The 23,261-nt window shown below is 32.1% G+C and overlaps 1 protein-coding gene across 4 annotated transcripts in view; it reads left to right on the forward strand.

Moving 5' to 3' along the window:
• The window catches only part of CCSER1 (coiled-coil serine rich protein 1), a 1,120,696-nt gene that overhangs the window by 381,690 nt on the left and 715,745 nt on the right, over window positions 1-23,261 (forward strand). For all 4 annotated transcript variants that reach the window (XM_074323491.2, XM_074323500.2, XM_074323504.2 and 1 more), the window contains exon 6: window positions 16,388-16,595. In XM_074323491.2, the coding sequence (XP_074179592.2) occupies window positions 16,388-16,595 (208 nt within the window). The remainder of the gene's footprint in view (window positions 1-16,387; window positions 16,596-23,261) is intronic.

The raw sequence follows: 23,261 nt of genomic DNA on the forward strand, positions 1-23,261 counted from the left end.
AAGAAAAAGTCCTATTTACTCATGCAATATCAATTTAAATATGGCATTTCAAGAAGCAGTAATCACAAAAGATTCCAAGGATCTTGCCATTCTGTCTGAGTTGAAACATCTGGTGCTCTTCGTATGTGACACCCAATCTTCTCATCATCACCATTTGGGAAGTGCATCTGGGAACAACTATATAAAACTACTTTATAGCCATTGCTTACATATATCATACCTATATAGGTAAATTAATCAATTTAATATGATATACATAGTTTAAATTATTTTGTTTTCTAGGTCTGACATTATGACAGGGAGTCTATTGATCTACTTCAGTTGCTAGAAAAGAGAACTTTTATTTTATTTTTTACTATTTGCTTCTAAAAATGTGAGAATACCTAGAAGTCAAACCAATAACTAATCTAAACAATACAACAATGAACTTCATCTTTCAATATTACTGTGAAGAAGACAGTTGTGGATTTAAAAAGACGTCCACTTATACTATGCAGACAAATAATATCAAATTTATAAATATGAATTAAATAAATAAAGCTATGATGTATAGTACAGATGGCAGACTGAATTGTATTTCATTGCAATCATACGATGAAAAAAGAATTGAATCTCCAATGCCATCAGTTAACATTTTAATAGACATAAAGAACAGTCAATAATAACAAAACTATAGGAAAAAATGCAGATATGTCACCTTTCTTTAATGATTGGACTATTTTGGAGACTAATATTTCCTGTTCTCTTTCTTGTGATATGAGGGAGCTGAGATATAAAATCAGGAGATCTTTTAAAGTACGTGAACCAGTTTGAAGGCCTGGCGCTTTATCGCTTTGATGTCTTAACATCCCTCTAGGATTAATGGGATTTATTCAAATATCATTTAATTGAACAGAGAGAACAAAATCATTCTAGAAGTAGAAGATTTGCATTCACCCATGCCTAATCTGCCTGGTTTTTAAAATCCAAAGACAGATCTTTTATTTATTTATTTTTTAATTGAATGCTCAGTTTGTATATGATTAACGTATTTTTTCTTCTTTTCTTGTTTATTCTTGTTTTTCTTTAAGTGATAGTTACAGATAAGCCTATTCCAAATATTTCTATCCCTAACTCTATAAAAGTGCAATTTAAAATTACTAAAATCATTTAGGAATAAAATGCTTTAAATCTTAAAACAACATCAAAACAGAAAATAAAATATTTTGATCCATTTGAAATGTTTGTTTATCTCAAGGTAGATTTGTAGTATATAGAGAATTTTTTTTAAAATGTTTTATTGGGGAGGGGGACAGGACTTTATTGGGGAACAGTGTGTACTTCCAAGACTTTTTTTCCAAGTCAATTTGTTGTCTTTTCAATCTTAGTTGTGGAGGGCGCAGCTCAGCTCCAAGTCCAGTTGCCATTGCTAGTTGCAGGGGGCATAGCCCACCATCCCTTCCCGGACTCCAGGAATTGAACTGGCAACCTTGTGGTTGAGAGCCCACTGGCCCATGTGGGAATCGAACTAGCAGCCTTCGGAGTCAGGAGCATGTAGCTCTAACTGCCTGAGCCATCGGGCCGGCCCTATAGAGAATTTTTTACAGGGAGTATAGGGGGAACAAGTGATATACCATGGTATACCAAAAAAAGATTGTTTTTAAGAAATGGTGAAAAGCATATCCTACAGTTTCTGTTGATAATTTAATGGGCAATATATTTGGAGAATAGGAGAAAGTCTCTCATTTAAAAGACAAGATAATCACAGAAAACAACCATTAATTTTTACCTTTCTAATGAACAAAAAGTTAAGTTAAAGTGACTTTAAACAAACTTAAGCAATATGCCCTAAAACAAGATTTCCAACACATGCAGCTCCATTTTAAAACAGGATAATTCCACATTAAACCAAAGCTCATGTAATTTTCTTGTGCTGATCTGTAGCCACTTTATTTTCCCTGGGTGAGAAAAGAGATGAGAAAACACTAGTCTTAAAACCATTTATATATTTTTCCTTCCAAATATAGGAGAAATTGGTAGACAGAATATATGTCTTCCTATTTAGTATGACTTGATAAATCTAAAGCCACACCATGTCTGTTTAGAGCAGACAGTACGCTCTAAATTTTTGTGCGTGAAGTCATTCCTTCTGGATAAAAATAATCTGTTAACATAAAAATGTTGTACCAGTCCCTTATCAACTCCCAGCACATTGGCTGTGTTAATTCCCTGAGAGAGGTCAGGGTGCTGAGGGCCAGGACACAGCATCAGTGTGTTTTGACAGGGAAATTACAAAAAGTGAATGGCCTCTGACTTAGAAAGTGCAAAACGAAATACAGCATCTCCATAATGAATTCTGAATATCCAGCGAGCAATAATACTCTAAAGCAAACCTGGAGATCACAGAAAGGGACATGATAGGAATACACCAAAGGGTGTGAGGGCATTGGAAATAACTATATTACATTTTGCACTTTAATCTTGGGTTTGACAAATATAAAACATAGGGTGCTTTGATACAAGCTCCAGAAACGTACTTTTGCTTACTTTATTGAAAGAAAAAAAAAAGTATTTCTTGTAAGGATATGCAGTAGCTCACAGAAATAAAGTAGTCGTCAATTTGGCCTCAAGGAGAGCAGAAATATAGTAATCTTAAGGAACTGAGATAGTAGGGCCCAGTGAAAAATGAAAATGCAAGTCTCCTTGTTCAAAAATTATTGATAATTTCAAGATGGTGATAAAAGAATATTAAACCAATTGTAAGAGCAGACCCTATGTGACTGCACAGGATACAAGCCCATGCATTTGGCCCTGGATTGCAGGAATGAATGGATAGGCCCTTCAAAGCTCTACTCAGCTATATAATTTTCTGTCCCTGTGCTGTGTTGTTCAAGATTCATATTTCTGGGAACAAGAGTTTGTAGGCCAAGTCCAAGTCACATGATAACAGGGAAGACACAGATGGGGGACCTTGTTTAGCAATCCCAACAAGACTGCATGCAATCATGGAAGAGAAGGGGGACTTTTTCAAAGGAAAATAAAAGCATTATTAGTAAAGAAAGGGGGAAATTTCTTCATTTGCAGGAAAAAACAACATATCTTTACATAAGAAGAAAAAATAAGAATCCATTCTGACACTACCATTACCAGCTTCTAAAAATCGCCTTAGCTGTGAATAGTTTACTTATAACAGTGCTCCAGTAATACTTCCCATGGGTCATAGACACTCGGCTTTAAGTATCCCCAAAATGCTAACTTCACTGATTCTATGTCACTTTTTTGAAACAAATTGTTTTCAGTTAGATCTCTCAATATAAATCATTGTAATATAATTTCCTACCTTTCTATGAAACTATTGAAGAATAAAATTTAAAAAAAAAAGTTTTAGATGGAAAAAAACACAAAAAGATCATATAAATTACTCTGAGGTAAGATTAGCTTATATTTTCCAGTCAGTATGTATTTATGACTTAGAGTCTGGCTTAGTGAGCTCATTGAATTTTTGCGAAGCAATTGTCTCCAAGGGAACAGAAGGGTTAGGACACAGACTCTGGAGCCAGAATCTTTAGATTTAAAACCCAATTTTGCCATTTGCATCTCGTTCTGTCACTGTGCCTTAGATTCCTCCTCTGTAAATTATTAACATCAGAACTGACTGTTAAAATATATTAAAAGATGACATAATTTAGGATAAAATTAAGACTGATAAAAATGATTCTTTTCAGGCATCAAAAATTAGATATTAAACAACCTAATAAAAGTCTTTTTGGAAACACTTGTTTTAGGAATGAAACCTGATTTCTTGCTGAGGAATTTTTTTTTTTTTTTTTTTTCCTGTTATCCTTCCTAAGTGGGTAGTTGTCTCTGGAGAGGAAGGAACAAAATGGAGGTTTTCTTTTATCAGCTCTTCTTTGGTTGTATAAAGAAAAAGGCTGGGTATTTTCTTTTTCATTCTCATATTTGCTTCAAAGACAATTGAACATTGATACTGATCTGTGTTTCTGCTGCTTCTGTAAGAGAGAAACCATCCTATGCCACCAGCAAGCACTGTTATCTGGTTTTAAATGTCAAGTACACTTCAGCATAGAGAGAAAGAAACTGAGATAACATTAAAAGAGGAATATATTGGAGCCAAAGATAGAGTCTAACAATCTAACTGTCTATGTCATCAAGACTAGAGTTAGAAAAAGATTCATCAACACAAAAGCATTTTGTAGCTTCTAACTTATCTAACCTTGTGATTTATAGCCACATATCACGTTTATATGTATGATTGTAGTATTTATCTATGTTGGTGCTATACTGATGAATAATGGAATGGTAATTCAGCTACCTTAAAGTGAATCATTTAAATCAGTTCAGGCATGACACTTTGTCTTCCTGCTACTCCTTTCAGTCTAGCCTCAGATTCTTTTACTGCCCTCAAGGACTTTTTGGTTGTTCCTTGCAACAGATATTTATACTTGGATGGTTCTGTGATGTATAATTAAGCATAGACCATGTTACAGGACTTTCATTTACACAAATTATTTGGCCTGTTATTTATATGAAGTCCAGTTGTTCTCTTTTTTCAGGGAGAAAAAAAGGTAGACATGCTTTATCTTTCTTGTCCATTTGTGGTTAAGTTTATTATTATTTACAAATGTTCGAATAAGTTTGGAAACACAGGGTTAAACAAAGTTAGCAGGATTCTTTATCAAGATTATTCAGTTATTATTATACTAATACTATACCACAAGTTTATAGAGATTTAAACACTTTTTTAAACATATTTGATCATTTATGTTCTGTGAAAAATAAAAAACGATTACATGTTTAGCTCCCTCCCCCCATTCCCACCTGTGTTTTACATCACATGGGAGCAAGCTATTGTAGGATTGGATTTGCAGGTGACCTATATTCTATTTACCAGGCACTGCAGCTGCAATTTGAACTAGCCCTCCCTTCTCTGGACTACGGCCTTTTAATCCAAACTGAAAGATATTTCTAAGTTTGATTAACTGAATAATAGTACAGTATATTAGTAATATCATAATTGACTATTAAGATATCTTAAAAGGTAATATAATTTAAGATACAATTGACTGTTAGAGAAATCAGTACTTATTGATTATTAATTCATTAATCTCCAGGCACTTTCTAATTTTTCTTGACCTTACTTCAGGCACAGAGTTGTAACTCATCCATTACTCATGAGTCCAAAAAAGCCACTCAATTTTTAGGGTGTTGGGACAGCTTATTGGCTAGAACCTAATCATGTACTTTTCATTTAGTAGGAAAGAGTTTCAAAATAAGTGGGAAACTAAACATTGTTTTCTATATTATTAAACAAGTGGTTTTCCTCACTCAAACAATTGTGCCTCCGTTACGACTCTATTTTCTAATATAATTACCCCAAGAACAAGAATCTCATTTCTCAGGAGGACATAGATTTAAACCTAGAAGCCATGACAATCTCCACTACATGTTCTCTTTATGCAACTGATAGATATCTATAGTCATATCCTAGCCTAGTTTCCTGTGTTATTTTTTTATGTTATATATTATTATATCATCATCATCATCATCATTTCTGTCATTGTTATTGTTTTCATTCTACCTGGTGTTAATATTTCTTTGTCTACCTCCAGTGTAGTGAATGGTCCATCATATTTTTACTACCTTGAATAGTTTTGCCTTGGTAAGGCTCCAAAGATAAATCTGAGAAGTGCTCCATGGGAAATTGTGATATGTAAACCTGTTATGTACTATTAAGAAGGTGGAATTATTAGCATACATGTTTAGTGTATGTGAAATTGCCATACATTAATCCATTCTTTCAACAAATACCTTTTAATCATACAGATACTTACTGAGAGTCTGCTGGGTGCCAGGCCTTTGGAAAGACAAACATCACCAAAAGAGGGTCTCTGCTTTTTTAGGTGTGATTGGGCCAAAGAGAATAAATGAGCACATCAGGGAGGACTTCCTAGGATGAGCATGGGGCTATTAATCCAGGCTTAAAGGATAAATGTGAATCAGCCACACTTTATCAAAACTCATATACGATCGGGAAAATTATGGCCATTGAGCATGATAAAATATATCTAATCTGTTCTATTATTGCAGTACATATTTTTTTAAATTTTTTATCTTGCTAAGGCTAACAAGACAGGACTTGACACAATGGGCTAGAGATAGAGTTCTGGAATTTATATATTTAAAAGTAAGCTGAAGGATTTTTTTGTGTGTATAAGTGGGTCTGCCAAGATATTTGGAAATACTTGATATTGTGTAATCTGGAAACTCTTATTTTTTAGTTGAAATTGAATATAGACTATTACCTCAAGAATGGAATCTGGGAAATTTGGTTGATAAGATTGATATAGATTTTATTAATCTTTCTCAAACTGATGAAGTTCTGTGTCTCTACAGATTTACTCAGAGTCATAATCTCTAACTCTCTCAGCTATGAAAAATATTGGTATTTTTATAGTTTCTTTGCCACTATGTTTTATGCCAATAATTTTAGATATTGCCTTTATGCCGAGTTACAGAGCAAAAATTGATTTTCTGTTTGGAAACAGTACTTCCTACATTATACTTTCATAGCTAACACTTATCACACTTAGATTGCCAGATCCTGAATATTTTAAAAAGATGAAGAGCTTAGATCTATCACTTAAAATTGTATCGTTGTCTGTGGGTTGTATAACATATAATGAATAACAAATTTTTGTGTGTATATTTCACTCAAAATACTTCATATTAATTACAATATATAAAGTTAAAAAGTGTATTCCTAATAGGTAATTATAAAATACACATCATAAGTAACTATAAAAATGCCTAGTGTCTAAAATATATTTATAGATTACTGTCACCACCAACTAAGACATTAACTGGAACAAAATAATATAGTAAAACTCCTTCCTATTTTTAGATGGTTTTCATCTTTATAAATGCATTTGAAAGTAAATTTAGTAGCAATTCACTAAGGAGAAATTGAACTTCTAACAAATTTTTAAAAGCTCTTCACTATTAATAAATATCACAGTGAGATAATTATTCCTCAGAGATCAAATTTTGTTTGACTTTAACTTGCTTTACTTGAATAGTTTAAAATTTCCCAAATAAAATGACTTCCATAGGGCAGTGATTGAGAAGGTAGGAAATTTTTCCTGATCCCCACAGAGAGGAAACATTTCCTTGAAGACCCCCACAAGACGTGCTGTCATTTCGTGAAACCCTAGAAGTGCCAGCATTTGAAAAAAATTAGGGAGTTTTTTGCTTTTGTTTTTGTGCTTATTTTTGTTTTAAAGAGGAAGGAGGTGTGGATGAAGGGTGGACAGGCAACCAACAGTTGTCTGCCATAATGTATGTATTTTTTCCTCTCAGAAATTATATTAATTGATTCTGTAGTTTTTCTCTAATGAGAACAACCATGTATTTATTCATTATGTCCACTTTTTTTCTTTTAGGACTTTGAATATATTTATAATAGCTGCTTAAAATCCTTATCTTCTAATTCCATTATATGGGTCACTTCATAGTGTCTATGAATTCTTTGTTTTGTTTTGTTTTTCTGTTTGTTTACATGTTTATTCATTTGAATACTTACCAGACATTGTGAATATCACATTTTTGAGTCTGTATTTTATATTATCTTCCTTTAGAGAAAAAGGAGTGTGTTGTTGTAGCAGGCAGTCAATTTACAAGTTGATCAGATTGATTTTTTGAAGCTTTTTAAAAATTTGGAACTCTTATGTCTCTCAACAGGGTGAGACTTCTTTGTCACTGGCAGACACTCTCCTATATCTGCATAGGCATAAAAATTGCAGCTTCTGTTTTTATAGACTGCATCCAGTTTAACACCCTGAAACCACCACGGTGGCAGCTCGTATAATTATTGTGGTTTTAATTTTGTGCTTTTGGCACCTGGACATTTTTCTCTTTTCCTTCTGTACTTTAATGTGTTTAAAAATAAATGTTATTATAATTTATCTAGTATTTCTCTGTATTTGGAACAAGAGATGGATTGTAGTTCAGCTCAGTCCAGTGTATTCCCAGAGGTCTCCACCAATTAATTTCTTAATTATGTCTGTGAGAAGTGCTACAAAGGGAAGTTTAGCACAGCAAAGAAAACTGTGTATATGTTTGAAGGGCAGGGTATGAGAGGCAAAAGAGGTTTCCCTAAAGAAATGGTGTACTGCATGCAAAGTGAGATCTAAAGGTGAGTAAGCAAGTCTTTTTCATGCAGATAGAACAACATATGCAAAGTTCCCGAGGCAGGATAGAACTTGGAATGGGGGCCAGGGGCCTGAATGAAGGCCAGTAGAATTGGAACTAAAAAAAACAATAATAATAAATAAGGTACAATGAGACAGACAGTGGCTAGATTATGGAGGACCTTCTTGGGTGTGTTAAGATATTTGGGTTTTATTTTACCTGTCTCCATATCTTCCCTTTCCTTTACCCATCACTTCTGGTAGTATGAAATCCTTTCACCTGTAAATTCACATGGAAATGTAAAGTGTTAACAAGTTCTTAGCACCACTGTACTACTTTGGAGGAATGGATGATGGTTTCATCCCTTCTAGAAATATAGCTAAATATCAAATTATAAAACAATTTGAGATACAAATTTTGTTTCCTAAAATGACTCTTTTAGATAAACAACATATTATGGAAGAAAATATGAAAAAAATAGGTAGCTTATTCATAAATAAGAGCCTTTTTGTACTTAATTGTTTTAACAGTTTTTATTAGGTTATGAGATGACAGTTTATTAATACAGACTTATATCTTTATACCTGTCTTAGAATTATTCAAGCTAAAATTTAATTGACCATAAATAATCTAGACCTTTTTGAAATGAGGTTTAAATATCAATAAGTTTTCCAACGTAAGGTTTTTAGAAACTATTATTTTCTGCAACTCTACTTAATGAAGCTTTGTAAGGCAACTGTATGCATATGCTTATTTATTAAGCTGGGCATATCGAAATTACCTTTACTTTCCACTCCTTGGAAAATTGGTTCAGAAACCATAGCCACATCATAAAGTGTAAATCTTTCAGATCCTTTATGACCATAGACATTTACTACAATGAAAGGTGTCAGTGCACTAAATAAGGAATAGCGTCTATGACAGGTAAGAGACTCGCTTCTTTGCAGCTAACATGATCATGTATTTTGACCATTATATTAGAATTGTTCAAGTGCTTTGAAGAGTACATGTAGGTGAGAAGAAAATTTCTCACTATCAAAATGGTAGTGCTAGTTATAACTAAATGAGAAAAAAATTATGAAAATGCTATTTTATTTTCTCTCTCTTGTAAGGAAAAATAATCACTGTATAGTTTATGTCTATATATATAGATATAGACATACATATATACATACATATATATACATACATATATAAATTTAATGGGAATATATATATACATACATACATACATATATATACATGCATACATACATATATATACATATATATATATATATATATATATATTCCCATTAAACTTGTCGTCATACTGAAAATACAGTTGCAGCAGAACTTTGAACTAGATCAGTACAAAATTCCTTTCGCACAATGGATAGTGACAAAAGTACAGCACCAGTTTACCTAGTAGTTTAATTACATGTTTTAAGTACCTGTTGAAATGTAAGTGTCTCAAGTTGAAACTTTCAAGAATACATTTACTGCAATATTTATGTGTTTTGCTTTTAATCATATGCACAACCTTCAGTATTTTGGTGCTTATGGACTGAGAAAAACCCATAAGTCTCAATTCGACTTTATATCTAAATGTTACTAAATTTTAAAATTATGTAGACTTGACCAGCATCACAGGCAACAAGGCAAGTGTAAATTTTACTGAACAATTTTACTGAAGATTCATGAAGTTGAATCAGAGAGGGTGTACTGTATATAAATGAGCTCAGTGGAGATTACATTGTCTTTATTTTTTGTATGTATTAGTTATAGTGATTAATGAAACACTGTATCAGTCCTTAGCATCTTACCTTTTTTTTTCTTGCCACCCTAAGGGACTATCTTTTTGAATATAGAGAATATTTGTCCAGTTTCCTGAAATTATAATAATTCAGAGATTTGGCAGACAGAGAACCGTATCTCCCAAATGCAGGAATTGTATTATATGATGAGTCTTGCTAAGGCAAGAACGAGAAGTACTTGAACCTAACTCTACCCTCCTAGCTAGTGGAAACTATGGCTCCATATTAGAAAATTTTCTTATTTTCTTGTCAACTACAGTGATAGATTTTTGGGGGTGAATTTGCCCAGAGATATGTGGGTAGTTTGGGCCCAATAAACATTTATTGTTAAAAACATCGATATTCAAACTATTTAACACTTATAAACCCCAGGCACTAATCAACAGAAATATAGTGACCATACACAGAGAGCAGGATGGCTGTTCTGGCTTGTGCAACTGAGTAGCAGTCCTGTTTAACAGTCCATTTTACTGCATCAACCTAATTAATCAAAAATAGTTTTGATTACTATACTCTGGGAGTCGACTCTTTCTTGTAGAAGTAAAATGTTCGAGATAAATAAATTTGTTTTTAATATGAAAGAATATTAGTTGTTATTTTTTGATATTGACTACTAAGAAATTAATAACCTGGTAAGCCTCTGGAGGGCAGTAACCCAATTCTATTAATCTCTGCGACTTCAACGACTGTCGCTGTGCTGGACACGATGTAGATTCTTTCCCTAACTATGAAAATATGCCAGCATTCTGTTTTGTTGGAATTAAGAATAGATCCAAACTTTTGAAGTATAAAAGAAATGGATCATTTTGTCTTCTGAATGCATTTTTGTATGTAGCCCATTCTTAACTATTTGAAAATGGCAGAGATCCTTAGATTTGTAAATGTTAAATGAAAATTCTCAGAACCTCAATAAATTCCTGAAATTAGTCATAGAACTTCACACTAGTATGGTTTCTGAAAGCTTTGTCGTTCTTCACTGATGTTTAGATTCATGAGTAGACAAGTTGGTTCAAAGAACAAGCAGTCTAACTAAAAAGGATTACAAAATGTTAACTTAATTATATTATTGTGAAAGTGGTGGGAAATTTTGAATTATGTGTGGCAGCCCCATAATACATAAAAGTACACCTTACAGAAAAACTTCTGTGTACAAATGAGACTTGTATGCATAGATATTACAGAACATATATATATATATATATATATATATATATATATATATATATATATATATATATAATGGATATAATATATATATTTGTTTATATATATATAATTCCCTTATTACTGTATTTGTTTATTCAACTTCAATATACAGTTATTTACTGATTCAGTTTAATGTGCACCAGACACCAGGCTAGTTAAAACTTAAAACTGATAAATCTTCAAAATTCTATTTATAACTAAGATACTACTACACATGCTGTGCTTTATAATTTTTATGTTCTAGTTTCATCGTTTTGGTCTTAGAGAAAATAGGATAGAAGACACTGAAAGAAAACAGAAATCTTTAAGAATTATTTTATAAGCAACAGCAGTCAGACAAGAAAAATAAATAAAAGATATCCAATTGGAAAGAAAGAAGTAAAACTGTCATCATTTGCATATGATACTACATATACAGAGAGAACTGTAAGGAATCTACCAAAAAAGCTGTTAGAACTAATAAATTAATTCAGTAAAATAGCAGGATACAAAATTAATATTCTGAAATCAGTTGCATTTTTATATACTAATAACAACTATTGAAAAGATAAATTAAGAAAGCAATTCCATTTACAATTGCATAAAAATAAATAAACAAATAAAATACCTAGGAATAAATTCAGCCAAGGGAGTAAAAGACCTGTACTTGGGAAATTATAAGACATTGAAGAAGATACAAATAAATGAAAGCATATACCGAGCTCATGGATAGGAAGAATTAACATCATTAAAATGTCTATACTACAAAAAAGGAATCTATAGAATCAATGTGATCACTATCAAAATACCAGTGACATTTTTCACAGAACTATAACAAATAATCCTAAAATGTATATGGAGCCACAAAAGACCCAGAATAGCTAAAGCAATCTTCAGCAAGAAGAACAAAGTTGGAGATATCGTGCTACCACCTATCAAAGTACACCACAAGGCTGTAGTAATTAAAAAAAAAGTATAGTACTGGCTTAAAAACAGACACATAGATCAATGGAACAAAATACAGAGCCCAGAAATAAACCCATGCAAATCTGATCAGTTATTCTATGACAATGGAGGCAAGAAAATACAATGGGCTAAAGACAGTCTCTTCAATGAATGGTGTTGGGAAAACTGGACAGATACATGCAAAAATATGAAACTAGACTACTTCCTTAAACAATATACCAGAATAAATTCAAAATGGATTAAAAACATAAATGTAAGACTTGAAACCATAACGCTCCTAGAAGAAAACATTGGCAGTAAACTCTTTGATATTGCTCTTAGTGATATACATATATATATATATATATATATATATATATATATATATATATATATTTATTTTTTTGAATATGTCTCCTTTGAATATTTCGCAAGGGAAGCAAAAGAAAAAAAAAAGTTGTACTACATCAAACTAAAAAAATTTGCACAACAAAGGAAACCATCAGCAAAATGAAAAGACAAACTACTGAAAGGGAGAAGATATTCACCCACAATATACCCGATAAGGGGTTAATATCCAAAATATATAAATAACTCATACAACTCAACACCAAAAAGACAAACAATCCAATTTAAAAAATGGACAGGTGACCTGAATAGACATTTTTCTAAGGAGGACATACACATGGCCAATAGATGAAAAGATGCTCAACGTCACTAATCATCAGATAAATGCAAATGAAAACCACAATGAGATATCACCTCATACCTGTCAGAATGGCTATCATCAATAAATCAACAAACAAGTGTTGGCAAAGATATGGAGAAAAGGGAACCCTCATGCACTGCTGGTGGGATTGCAAATTGATGCAACCACTATGGAACACAGTGTAGAGATTCCTTAAAAAATTAAAAATAGAATTACCATATGACCCAGCAATCTCATTTTTGGGTATTTATCTGAAGAAATCCAAAACACCAATTTGAAAAGATATATGCAGCCCTATGTTTTTTGCAGCATTATTTACAATAACCACAATATGGAAGCAACCTAAGTGTCATTGAAAGATGACTGGATAAAGAAGAGGTGGTACATATATATACAATGGAGTATTACTCAGACATAAAAAAGAACGAAATTTTACTATTTACAACAGCATGGATGGACATAGAGGATATTGTGCTGAGTGGAGTAGGTCAGATAAAGAAAGACAAATACCATATGATTTCACTTAATTGTGGAATCTAAAACAACACAAACAAACAAAACAGAAAGAAACTCATAGATACAGAGAATAAACTGATGATTGCCACATGGGAGGGACGTTGGGGGGCTGGATGAAAAAGATGAAGTAATTAAGAAGTACAAATTGACAGTTACAAAATAGTCACAGGGATATAAAGTACAGCTTAGGGAATATAGTAAATAATATTGAAATTACTGTACATGGTGTCAAATGGTACTAGACCTATCAGCGTGATCACTTCATAAGTTATATAAATGTCTAATCACTATGCTGTACACCTGAAACTAATATAATATTGAGTGTCAACTATAATTGAAAAATTTTAAAACAATACAAAGAAGAAAATAGAATGCTTGTATAGTTCACTACAAGTTGGATATAATTAAAATTAATCAGTCATATCATATAAAATATATTTTAAAAGTGAAAATACATAAATGATTCTTTTTTTTTTTTCTTTTTTTTTAAATTAAATTTATTGGGGTGACAATTGTTAGTAAAATTACATAGATTTCAGGTGTACAATTCTGTATTACATCATCTATAAATCCCATTGTATGTTCATCACCCAGAGTCAGTTCTTCCATCACCATATATTCGATCCCCCTTACCCTCACCTCCCCCCCCACCCCCCTTACTATAAATGATTCTTACTTGCTTAGAATCATTTATGATTTTCATGTGAAAGTCATTTTTCACATGAAATAATGAATCATGTAGTGATTTATAGCTCGACTGTACTGTCTGCGTTCAAATGTAAGCTCTGTCCCCTGTTTGCTTTGTGATCATTAGCATGTTACTTAACCTCTTTGAGACTTAAATCCATAAATTGTGAAATGGAGATTATGACAGTATCTACCTCAAAGAGTTGTTGCATTAAGTCTTAACATGTAAAGTCCTTATAGCACTATATATTATATATGTGTGTGTGTGTGTGTGTGTGTGTGTATAATACATGGTCTCAGATAGTGCTATACACACACACACACACACACACACACACACATTATGTGGTTATTAGAAAAAGAAAAATCTTACCTTGTAAAAGTGCTTGGGTTCATCCATCCCAGGTCTACTTCTTATTATCTTTTTAACTCTGAGAAAAGTTACTTATGTAGACCTGTTTCCTCATATATAAAGTGAAGATACACATTACATCTACCTCTTGAACTTGTTCAAGTTTTGAATGAATTAACACACATGAAATTGTTAGGTTAGCACAGTACTTGGTGCATATCAGCCCTCAAAAATTTCTAGCTATGACTTGTTTTTGTCATTTCATTATAGATATAAAATGGGAATAGGAAATACTATCGTATCACTAAAAAGAGCAATTACGATCAATAAATATACCTGTGAAGACAAGTAAACATTTGAGTGTGATCCAAAAATGTGTTTTCTTTACTAATTAGCCAATACTTTTAAATTAAATTATACTATTTGAAAATAATCAACTTTGAATAAAATTAACTGAGAATATATTTTCGTATTTACATCTTTTTCTGACTCGTTGGCAGGTTCGTAGGCAAGTTTTGATGTTTTTTTCTCAATTTAGGTAGCTAAGCAACCTTGTTATATAATTCAGGAAGTGACAAACATAAACACTATTGAAAGTGAGCCCAAGTCCTAAACTGTTGTTTTTTTCCCCATAAATATTCTGATCTGTGTTATAATATTAATTGACATTATTGTATAGGACCCTTGGTTTTAAGGAATGGAAACAAATTTAGACAAACTCATTTCGAAAAACTATTTTCAGTCTCCTCTTTTCATACAATTTTTATATTTGCCTCATGTACAGGTTTGAAAAACTATCAATCTTGATATCTTTTCTTTTACATATATTTTCAATATAAGCCATGTTAAATGATTTTCAAAATGAATTTTTTTCAAATAGTTAATTATCAAATAGAACAAAATAAATATGCATGCATGTTTTTCCACACATTACTTTGCTAAAAAATTTAGTGAGTGTTTGATAAGCATGCTAACTACATATAGAGTTATACATCTTTTATGTATATCACTATTTTCACATAAAAGCCTATGCATACTAGATTTTCTTAATCCCTCAAATGATCATTGATTACTTTAGTAATTTAAAATCGTAGTTACCAAAACTATTTTGTCCTAATTTTTGGTTTCTAAATCTTTTATTTACATTTAATTTTTAAGCATATTTTCAGAAAACCATCATAAGAGATTTCTTTTTTAGTGATTTCTGTTGACTTTCAACATTTTTAAAAGAGTTAAATAAGTATACGAGTAAACACACTGTTATCATGTATAAATGGAATTGTAGTTGGGGGAAAAATCATTTTCTATAACAGTGGTTGTCATTAAATCTTACCACTGTTAACTTTAACAATAAGACAGCCAGTTATTTTACCAGCAGAAGAATGGACTTATTCAGGAAAACAGATAGTTGTAATTTGGGACAAGCATGTGTAGCAAAGACTATAAGGAAGTCCAGCAAACAAAGGACAGGAACATTACTTTTTAGAGAAAAAGGAGGAAGTTGGGAGCTGGTGCTTCAAATGAAAGTCCATTGGAGGAAAGTGAGAGTTCAGGGTAGTGATGGCTTCCAATTGGCTGAATCGTGAGGGTCCAATTGGCTGAGCTTATTGCTGGGCAAGGAGAAATCTTCCTTCTTCCTGCTGAAGTAGTAGAGTCACTTCTTGTTGGGATGCAAGGTACCTCTCCTCCTGCTGGGGTCGGTAATTGACACTTCTTCCTGTTGAGCTGTGTAATTGACCTCCAGTGGTAGTGCATGAGAGCTCCTTTTTCTGGTCTACCTGACTTCATTTTAAATGAGGTTTTCTTTATTCAGTTTTACACCACTAAGGATATAATTGACCCATTTCATAATTTTGACAAAAATTCTCAGAATTCTCAAAGACTGATATGAGGAAATGTGAGGGTCACAGAAAATATTTTGTAGTTCACTACTGACAGTGCTCCGACAATTTGAAAATACTGCTCTGAATAAACTATATTGTAATTTTTGTTCATTATTTTTCTTACTAGGAATCTTTCCCTGAAATTAACAAAAGACATCGATCAGGAAGCCAGGTGTTCCCATATCAGCCGAATGCCCAGCAGTTCATCTGCAGATTGGCCTCTGCAAGGTGTGGAAGAAAATGCAGGCATGGATTCTCTGCCATTCAGATTGATGTTACAAGACTGCACAGCCGTTAAGACACTGTTATTAAAGATGAAGAGAGTTCTGCAAGAGGTAATGGTTTACTCTAAGATTATTCTTTCAGTGTTGGTAGATGGTGAAGTCTGTAGACCTTGTCAGTCCCTGCTTCTGTCACTAATTAACTGCATGACACTTGGCAAGGGCCAGGTATCCTCTTGGAGCATAGCTTTTCTCATATGTTAAATGAAGGATTTGGGGTTTGGGTTTATAAGGTATTCTTCAGCTCTAAAATTCTAATATTTTGTGAAGGAAATGAAAAAGAATAATTGATATCAAGCCTAGGAAAAATCAGGTAAAGGCATCAGCTGTTATGTTTATATGTTATTATAAAACTATTGAGAGACAAATTAACTTCACTTTAAAGATACTGAGACTTTATTTATATGATATAATAAAAGTAGTTTAGTCATTTTTTCCCAATAAAAATCAATCGGGTAAAATTTAATCTGAATGTTTGACTGATTTTTCCTATTCAATACAATTGCCCTCCCACAGCCTATAGTCATTTAGGTGATGAGCTAGTCAGGAAAATACATAATGGATTATTTCACCTTTATGCTCAGAATTCAGCTCTTGTTTAGATTTTAGTATGTTATGGTTTTATTTTTGTAATTATAACAGTTATTTCTTTGGAGGAGTTCTTTACAAAGTGTACACATTACAATTTAGGAAAAGTCTGAGATTTTTGAATCCAAATTCAGTGGCTTTTTATTATGTCGCGTTATCATGATTTGATTTATCTTTATTGATAGGAGATATTAATAAATAGCATGAGAACAGAAAAATATAACTTTCAAGAATGAATAGTATTATGATTAACCTTAAAATGATGATCACTGATGTTTGCTTTTCTCACACTTTAATAATAATAATAATAATAATAATGCTAGCAGCTACCACCAAAGGCCATGATGAAATTAGGAAGAGAGAAGGATAGTTAAGAGAAAGGATGGCCATAGATTATTGAGGGTATCCAAATAGTGTTCTTGTCAGCCGTTAAAGCAAAAACTGGAAGAGATCTCTGCATCTCTTACCAAATTATATTGCTGGGTTGGCCTTTGTGTCTAGAACATACGAGGTCTGACAATTAAGTTTGCGAACTTGTTGCGATGATGTTGGTAAACTTTTTTGATATCAGAGAGATTATTCATTATGAATTTGTATCAACTAGACACACAGTTAATCAAGTTTACTATTTGGAAGTGCTGAAAGGGCTGCATGAAAAAGTTAGATAACCTGAACTTTTCACCGACAAATCATGGCTCTTGTATCACAACAATGCACCTGCTCACACGGCACTGTCTGTGAGGGAGTTTATAGCTAGTCAACAAATAACTTTATTGGAACACCCTCCCTACTGACCTGATCTGGCCCCCAATGACTTCTTTCTGTACCTGAAGATAAAGGAAATATTGAAAGGAAGACATTTTGATGACCTTCAGCACATCAAGGGTAATATGCCAATAGCTCTGATGGCCATTCCAGAAAAAGAATTCCAAAATTGCTTTAAATGGTGAACTAGGCACTGGCATTGATGCATATCTTCCCAAGGGGAATGCTTCAAAGGTCACTGTAGTGATATTCAGCAATGAGGTATGTAGTACTTTTTCTAGGATGTGTTCACGAACTTAATCATCCCACCTCCATATACAATGGTGTGTAGGGGTAGTGTGTTTATACTTGGTCAATGTTAGAATTTTAGGAATTTTGTGAGCTAGCAGTTAAGATCAGGCCTAAAAAATTGAATTACATACATTTATAATAAAACAAATTATATTTTTAAAAGCATAATCAGTACTCAAAACTCATTATTTCCTATTTATTTTACTATATTTTACTATTAACTGTACTAATGAGCTTATTTATACCTATTGGATATATATGTAGAAATCCTACACAATAGTTTCTGTGCATATTTCCCAACTATAGATTCATTTATGTCATTTTGGTAACTTGAAATCAGCAACATGGGAGTATTATTCCACAGAAATTGGCAAACACAGTAAATTAGGGCTTTTAATTTTTGGTGAGTCTTTGGTAATCAACACACAAGAATCTGTGTGACTATATTGTTTCTACATTGACAGCATAAGCATTTTCCTGCACTTGTGGAATCTCTCTGACCTTTGGCTTAACATGCAGTCGGAACCTCTTTGAACAAGGCAAACTTAATAACAGCTGTTATATTAAAAGATATTAATCTCAAAGTCGGTAACATTCAACTATTCAGCTTTCTGCCTCTCTCTTTGGTCTGGATTTTAATTAAAAAAAAAATCAATGCAAATAAAGGGAAGTAGAACTGACAGGAAGAGTCAAGAGGCTTTCTTAGGGTACTTAATTTTTTAATTTAAAGATATTCAGTGATATTCACTATAGAGTCACATTCAGAATATATTGAGATTGTTTTTATATTTCCATCTGTTTCTTCATTAAAAGATATTTGAAGAAACTGAAGATAATCAATTTTTAAAGATGATGTACAATGAGTAATAATTACATCTGTTTGTTAAGTCCGTTCAGAGAGCAGGGGATCTTATTCTTTATGGTCAACAAGAAAAGCAATATCAGTATATGGTTAACATAGACAACTGTCCTATAAATAAGATGTTCATTATAGATGCCTTTAAAGAAAATGATTTTTTGAATTGTTCTCTAAAGCAGGCATTTTCAAATGGCAGTTCACATTTCTTTACTATATTTGAGTTTAATACCAACTATTCATTTTAGATTAACAACACCTTTTTAATGTAGAACAATAGTGTTTATCCTATTTTAAAAACTTATTTTTATGATGTATAGTAGTCTCACTTTTGTACACAGATTATTTTTACTGCAGAATATCCCAATTATCTGATTTTGAAAATAAAACAGTAATTAACTAGCTTAATATATCATACTAGAACATGCTTTTATTTGACATTTTTCCTATAGTGCTCAGTTGATATATTAGATTTTAATTTTGAGCTGGGTCAAGTGTGGATAATCTAAATGGAATCTCACACTATTAATTTTGTCCCTCTTCTCTGAAAATCAGTTGTTCTTATTCAAATGCACAAGTATATTTCCAACAACCCCAATCATCAACTCCTTTATTAAAAAAAGAACAACAACAACAAAAAGACAGGAACTAACTTCAGGCCCTTAGAAATTGTATCACTTTATTGTTTAATAATAATGATAAAGAAGTACCTATACCAAAGGAGGAGAACTATGTAAATTTTTCTTCCCCGTTTGTTAATATTTTTTCACATAATTCCATTATCTGTAAAATAAGAAGATATTTAATATGTAGAGATAGTTTCCATTACGATGTTTCATTTTAGTTTGCTCTGCTCTCTTTTTGTCACTCTCTTATTATAAAATTTGTTTGTACTGTATGGTAACTGACCAAGAAGGCTACTGGGAAGAGATTTCAGGTGTGATGAGTAGTGTAGTTTTTGGTGAGATAAGAGCTAATAAGAATATTTATCCAAGGTTACCTATAATCCTCCCTCCCCCAGTGCCCATGCCTTTTTCATTTCTGTTTAACAAGTAAGTGCTGAGAATGTACCTTGCAAATTTCCTGAATCATGAGCTATTTAAAAAGTTATATAAACGTTAAACGTTGAACAAATAAAAAACATATTGGTATAACGAGATGAATCTATTCTGAGAATATAGCAGGATTATTGAGAATCTGAGATTTTTGGGGGGAGAAGTTGTTTGTTTGTTTGTTTGAGAGTTCATATAATTTACAAGCCCATTGTCAAAGGAAGAAAGGTCTAAACCTGTGGAAAATTTTTATAAGAGTTTATTTGTGCCAAATTATTGATGTGCCAGGAAGCAAGATCTCAAATGCTCTGCAGAATGACAGTTTTGTGATTTCTTTCACACATTTGGAATTAAGAAGGGGATGTAAGGAAGATTACATAAAGATGGGGGAAAGCAGTGTACAGGATAGTTAACAATAATCTTTTCTCCCTTGAGGATGGTTATGCCTTCAAGGGGTCTGAAATGAGGATCACTTCTAGCATTTCAAACGTGTGTTAACCTAGATGCACAGAAATGATAGACAAACCTTGCTTTAAAATATTTTAGTAAAGAAGTCATATGCCTGGCGCATGTCTACCCCCCATCACCTGCCCATTTAGGAATTTATTATCAGATCACCTTGTGAATTTACTTTCTGTTAGATTTATTATACAGCCCCTTTTTCATTCACACAATATAGTTGATATAAATATTTGCCTTTACCATTGATTAAAGAGCTCTTACCTATTTTTCTTTTTCTTTTCTCAACAACCTAATTAGAGATGATTTTATTATTATCTCTAAAAAATAATAATGGAGTATTTTCAGGGATCATTTTCAATGTGAGCTTTTTTATTTGTTATTTTTACATATAATTCCAAATATATGAAAGAACTTGGAGTGTTTGGAACTTTACCATCCATCATTGCTTGGTGGAAATTACTTAAAATACTTTTTTAAAGCATACTTCAGTGAAATGATTCCAAAAGTTATGACAATGATCTTATAACTGACATTTTTCTATCAGAACACTTCAAAAGCAAGTGAAAAGCCTATATAGATTAGGAACTCCAGAAAAGAATAATTACAAAAGGGGAAAGCAACAGTGGAGAGTTATAAAGTAAGGAAATTCACCAAGAACAAGCAAAATACCTATGTAAAAGTAGATAGCAATCTAATAATTAGAATACTTTTTAAAATTAACTTTTGAAAATAAGAAAATTAAAAGTTTCTGCTGTCTGCTTTATGATTTTTTCTTTGTTTTTGCTTGCACAAAGTAAGTTTAAAATACAAACTGGAAAAAGATGTACCATGAAAACTGCAAATGCAAGAAAACTAAAGTGGCTATGCTTATCAGATAGCTATAAAGATAAGACATACTGCCAAAACCAAAGAGTTTCATTTCATAATGATGTAAGGGTCAGATTATCAGGAAGACAAAACAATCATACATGCAGATGCCCTGCCTATGTTATAGAATCTGTAAACACATGATGCAAAATCTGACAGACTGAATAAAATAAATTCACAATCATAGCTAAAGATTTTTACTCTCTTCTCTCAATAATTGATAAAACTACTAAACAAAACCAGAAAAGTTTCAAAAATGGGAACACCATTATCAACTTCCTTAATCTGTATCGACTGGACAAAATAATTGTCCAGATAGTCCACCAAAAGTGCAGTTTATACAGGAAAAGAAAAAGAAAGGAGACCACCACAGCAGTGTGTGAATGCACACTTCTGGCTGAAGCTCCAACCGGCTGCCCACATGCAAAAAGAAGAGAGGAGCCTTCCCAAGATGGCTTCTCTATATGTATATGAATCCCTCCCCCTGGAAGTTACCACAAAGTTTAACAGGAAGTCAAGATTAGACAGTTAACAAGGAGCCCAACTCCACCCACAAGTCTCCCAGGTCTATGGTTAATCATCTTAAGCTGCCAGCTCAGTTTTATCACCTGACATGCATAGAATTCTATAGTTAACAACAGAATTTTACCTTCATTTCAAATTCATGTGGAAGGATCATTACCGAGAGAGTATATGCTGTGTCATAAAATAATCTCAATAAATTTTAAAGGTAGACATCTGCGGAATACATTTTTTTGAGAACAAAGCAATTAAATTAGGAATCAATGATGATAAAATAACTAGAAAAAACATTATATATTTGGAAATTAAGAAACAAACTTCTATATATTCCATGGGTCAGTTTAGAAACCTCTATGGAAATTTTAAAATGTGTTAAATGAAAGGGTTAAAATAATAGTACAATAAATAAAAATTCGTAGGATATAGCTGAAACATGCTTTGGGGGAGCTCTATAGCTTTGAAAGTTTAAACTTGAACGAAGTCCTGTGATTAATTTTTAAAAAGACTGTAGGAGACAAAGATTACAGAAAAAAGAAGAAACTCAAATTATTAATATCAGCAGTGAATCAAGGGAGGAATATTCGCTACAAATCTTAAACACATCAACAAGATAATAAGGGGATATTACAAAAAACAATATGGAAATAAATATGACAATACTGATGAATAGCAAAGCTTAAATACCTTGAAAAATACAACTTTTCAAAGTGACAAGAAAAAAGTAAAAATCGGAATTCAATTTTTATTAAATACATAGATTTTATTATTAAATGGAAAAAAAAATGCATCTCTGCAAAGAAAAATCTAAACCCAGGAAGTTTCACTGGTAAATTTTATCAAATATATAAGAAATACTTAAGACTAATATTATGCAAAACAATTCAAGAGACAGAAGAACAAGGTATGCTTCTCAGCTTATTCAGTGTGGACAGTATAAGCCTGTTACAAAAATCTGGCAAAATCTTTCAAGCAAAACGACATTATAGAAAAAAAAAAATTCTTATAAATATATAGATAATAAAAATAAAATAAAAACAATCTTATAAATATACAGATTTTGCCTTTTAAAAAGGCAAAAGCCTTTTAAAATTAAATAAATTTCAGCAATATATAAATATTGTGGAAGTACAAGTTTTGTTTAGCATTCAGAATCCAATCAATGCAGTTCACCATATCAATAAACTAAAATAAAATAAAAATGTGTATGATCATGGTAATAGTTGAAGAAAACACATTTGACAAAAAATTAATATCAGTTTATGGTTAAAACAAAAAAAAAAAAATCTAAACACACTAGTAGTAGAAGGAGACTTTTAT

This window comes from Rhinolophus sinicus, chromosome 1 (genome assembly GCF_057876585.1).
Source record: "Rhinolophus sinicus isolate RSI-liver-muscle chromosome 1, RSI-T2T, whole genome shotgun sequence".
Taxonomy (NCBI): domain Eukaryota; kingdom Metazoa; phylum Chordata; class Mammalia; order Chiroptera; family Rhinolophidae; genus Rhinolophus; species Rhinolophus sinicus.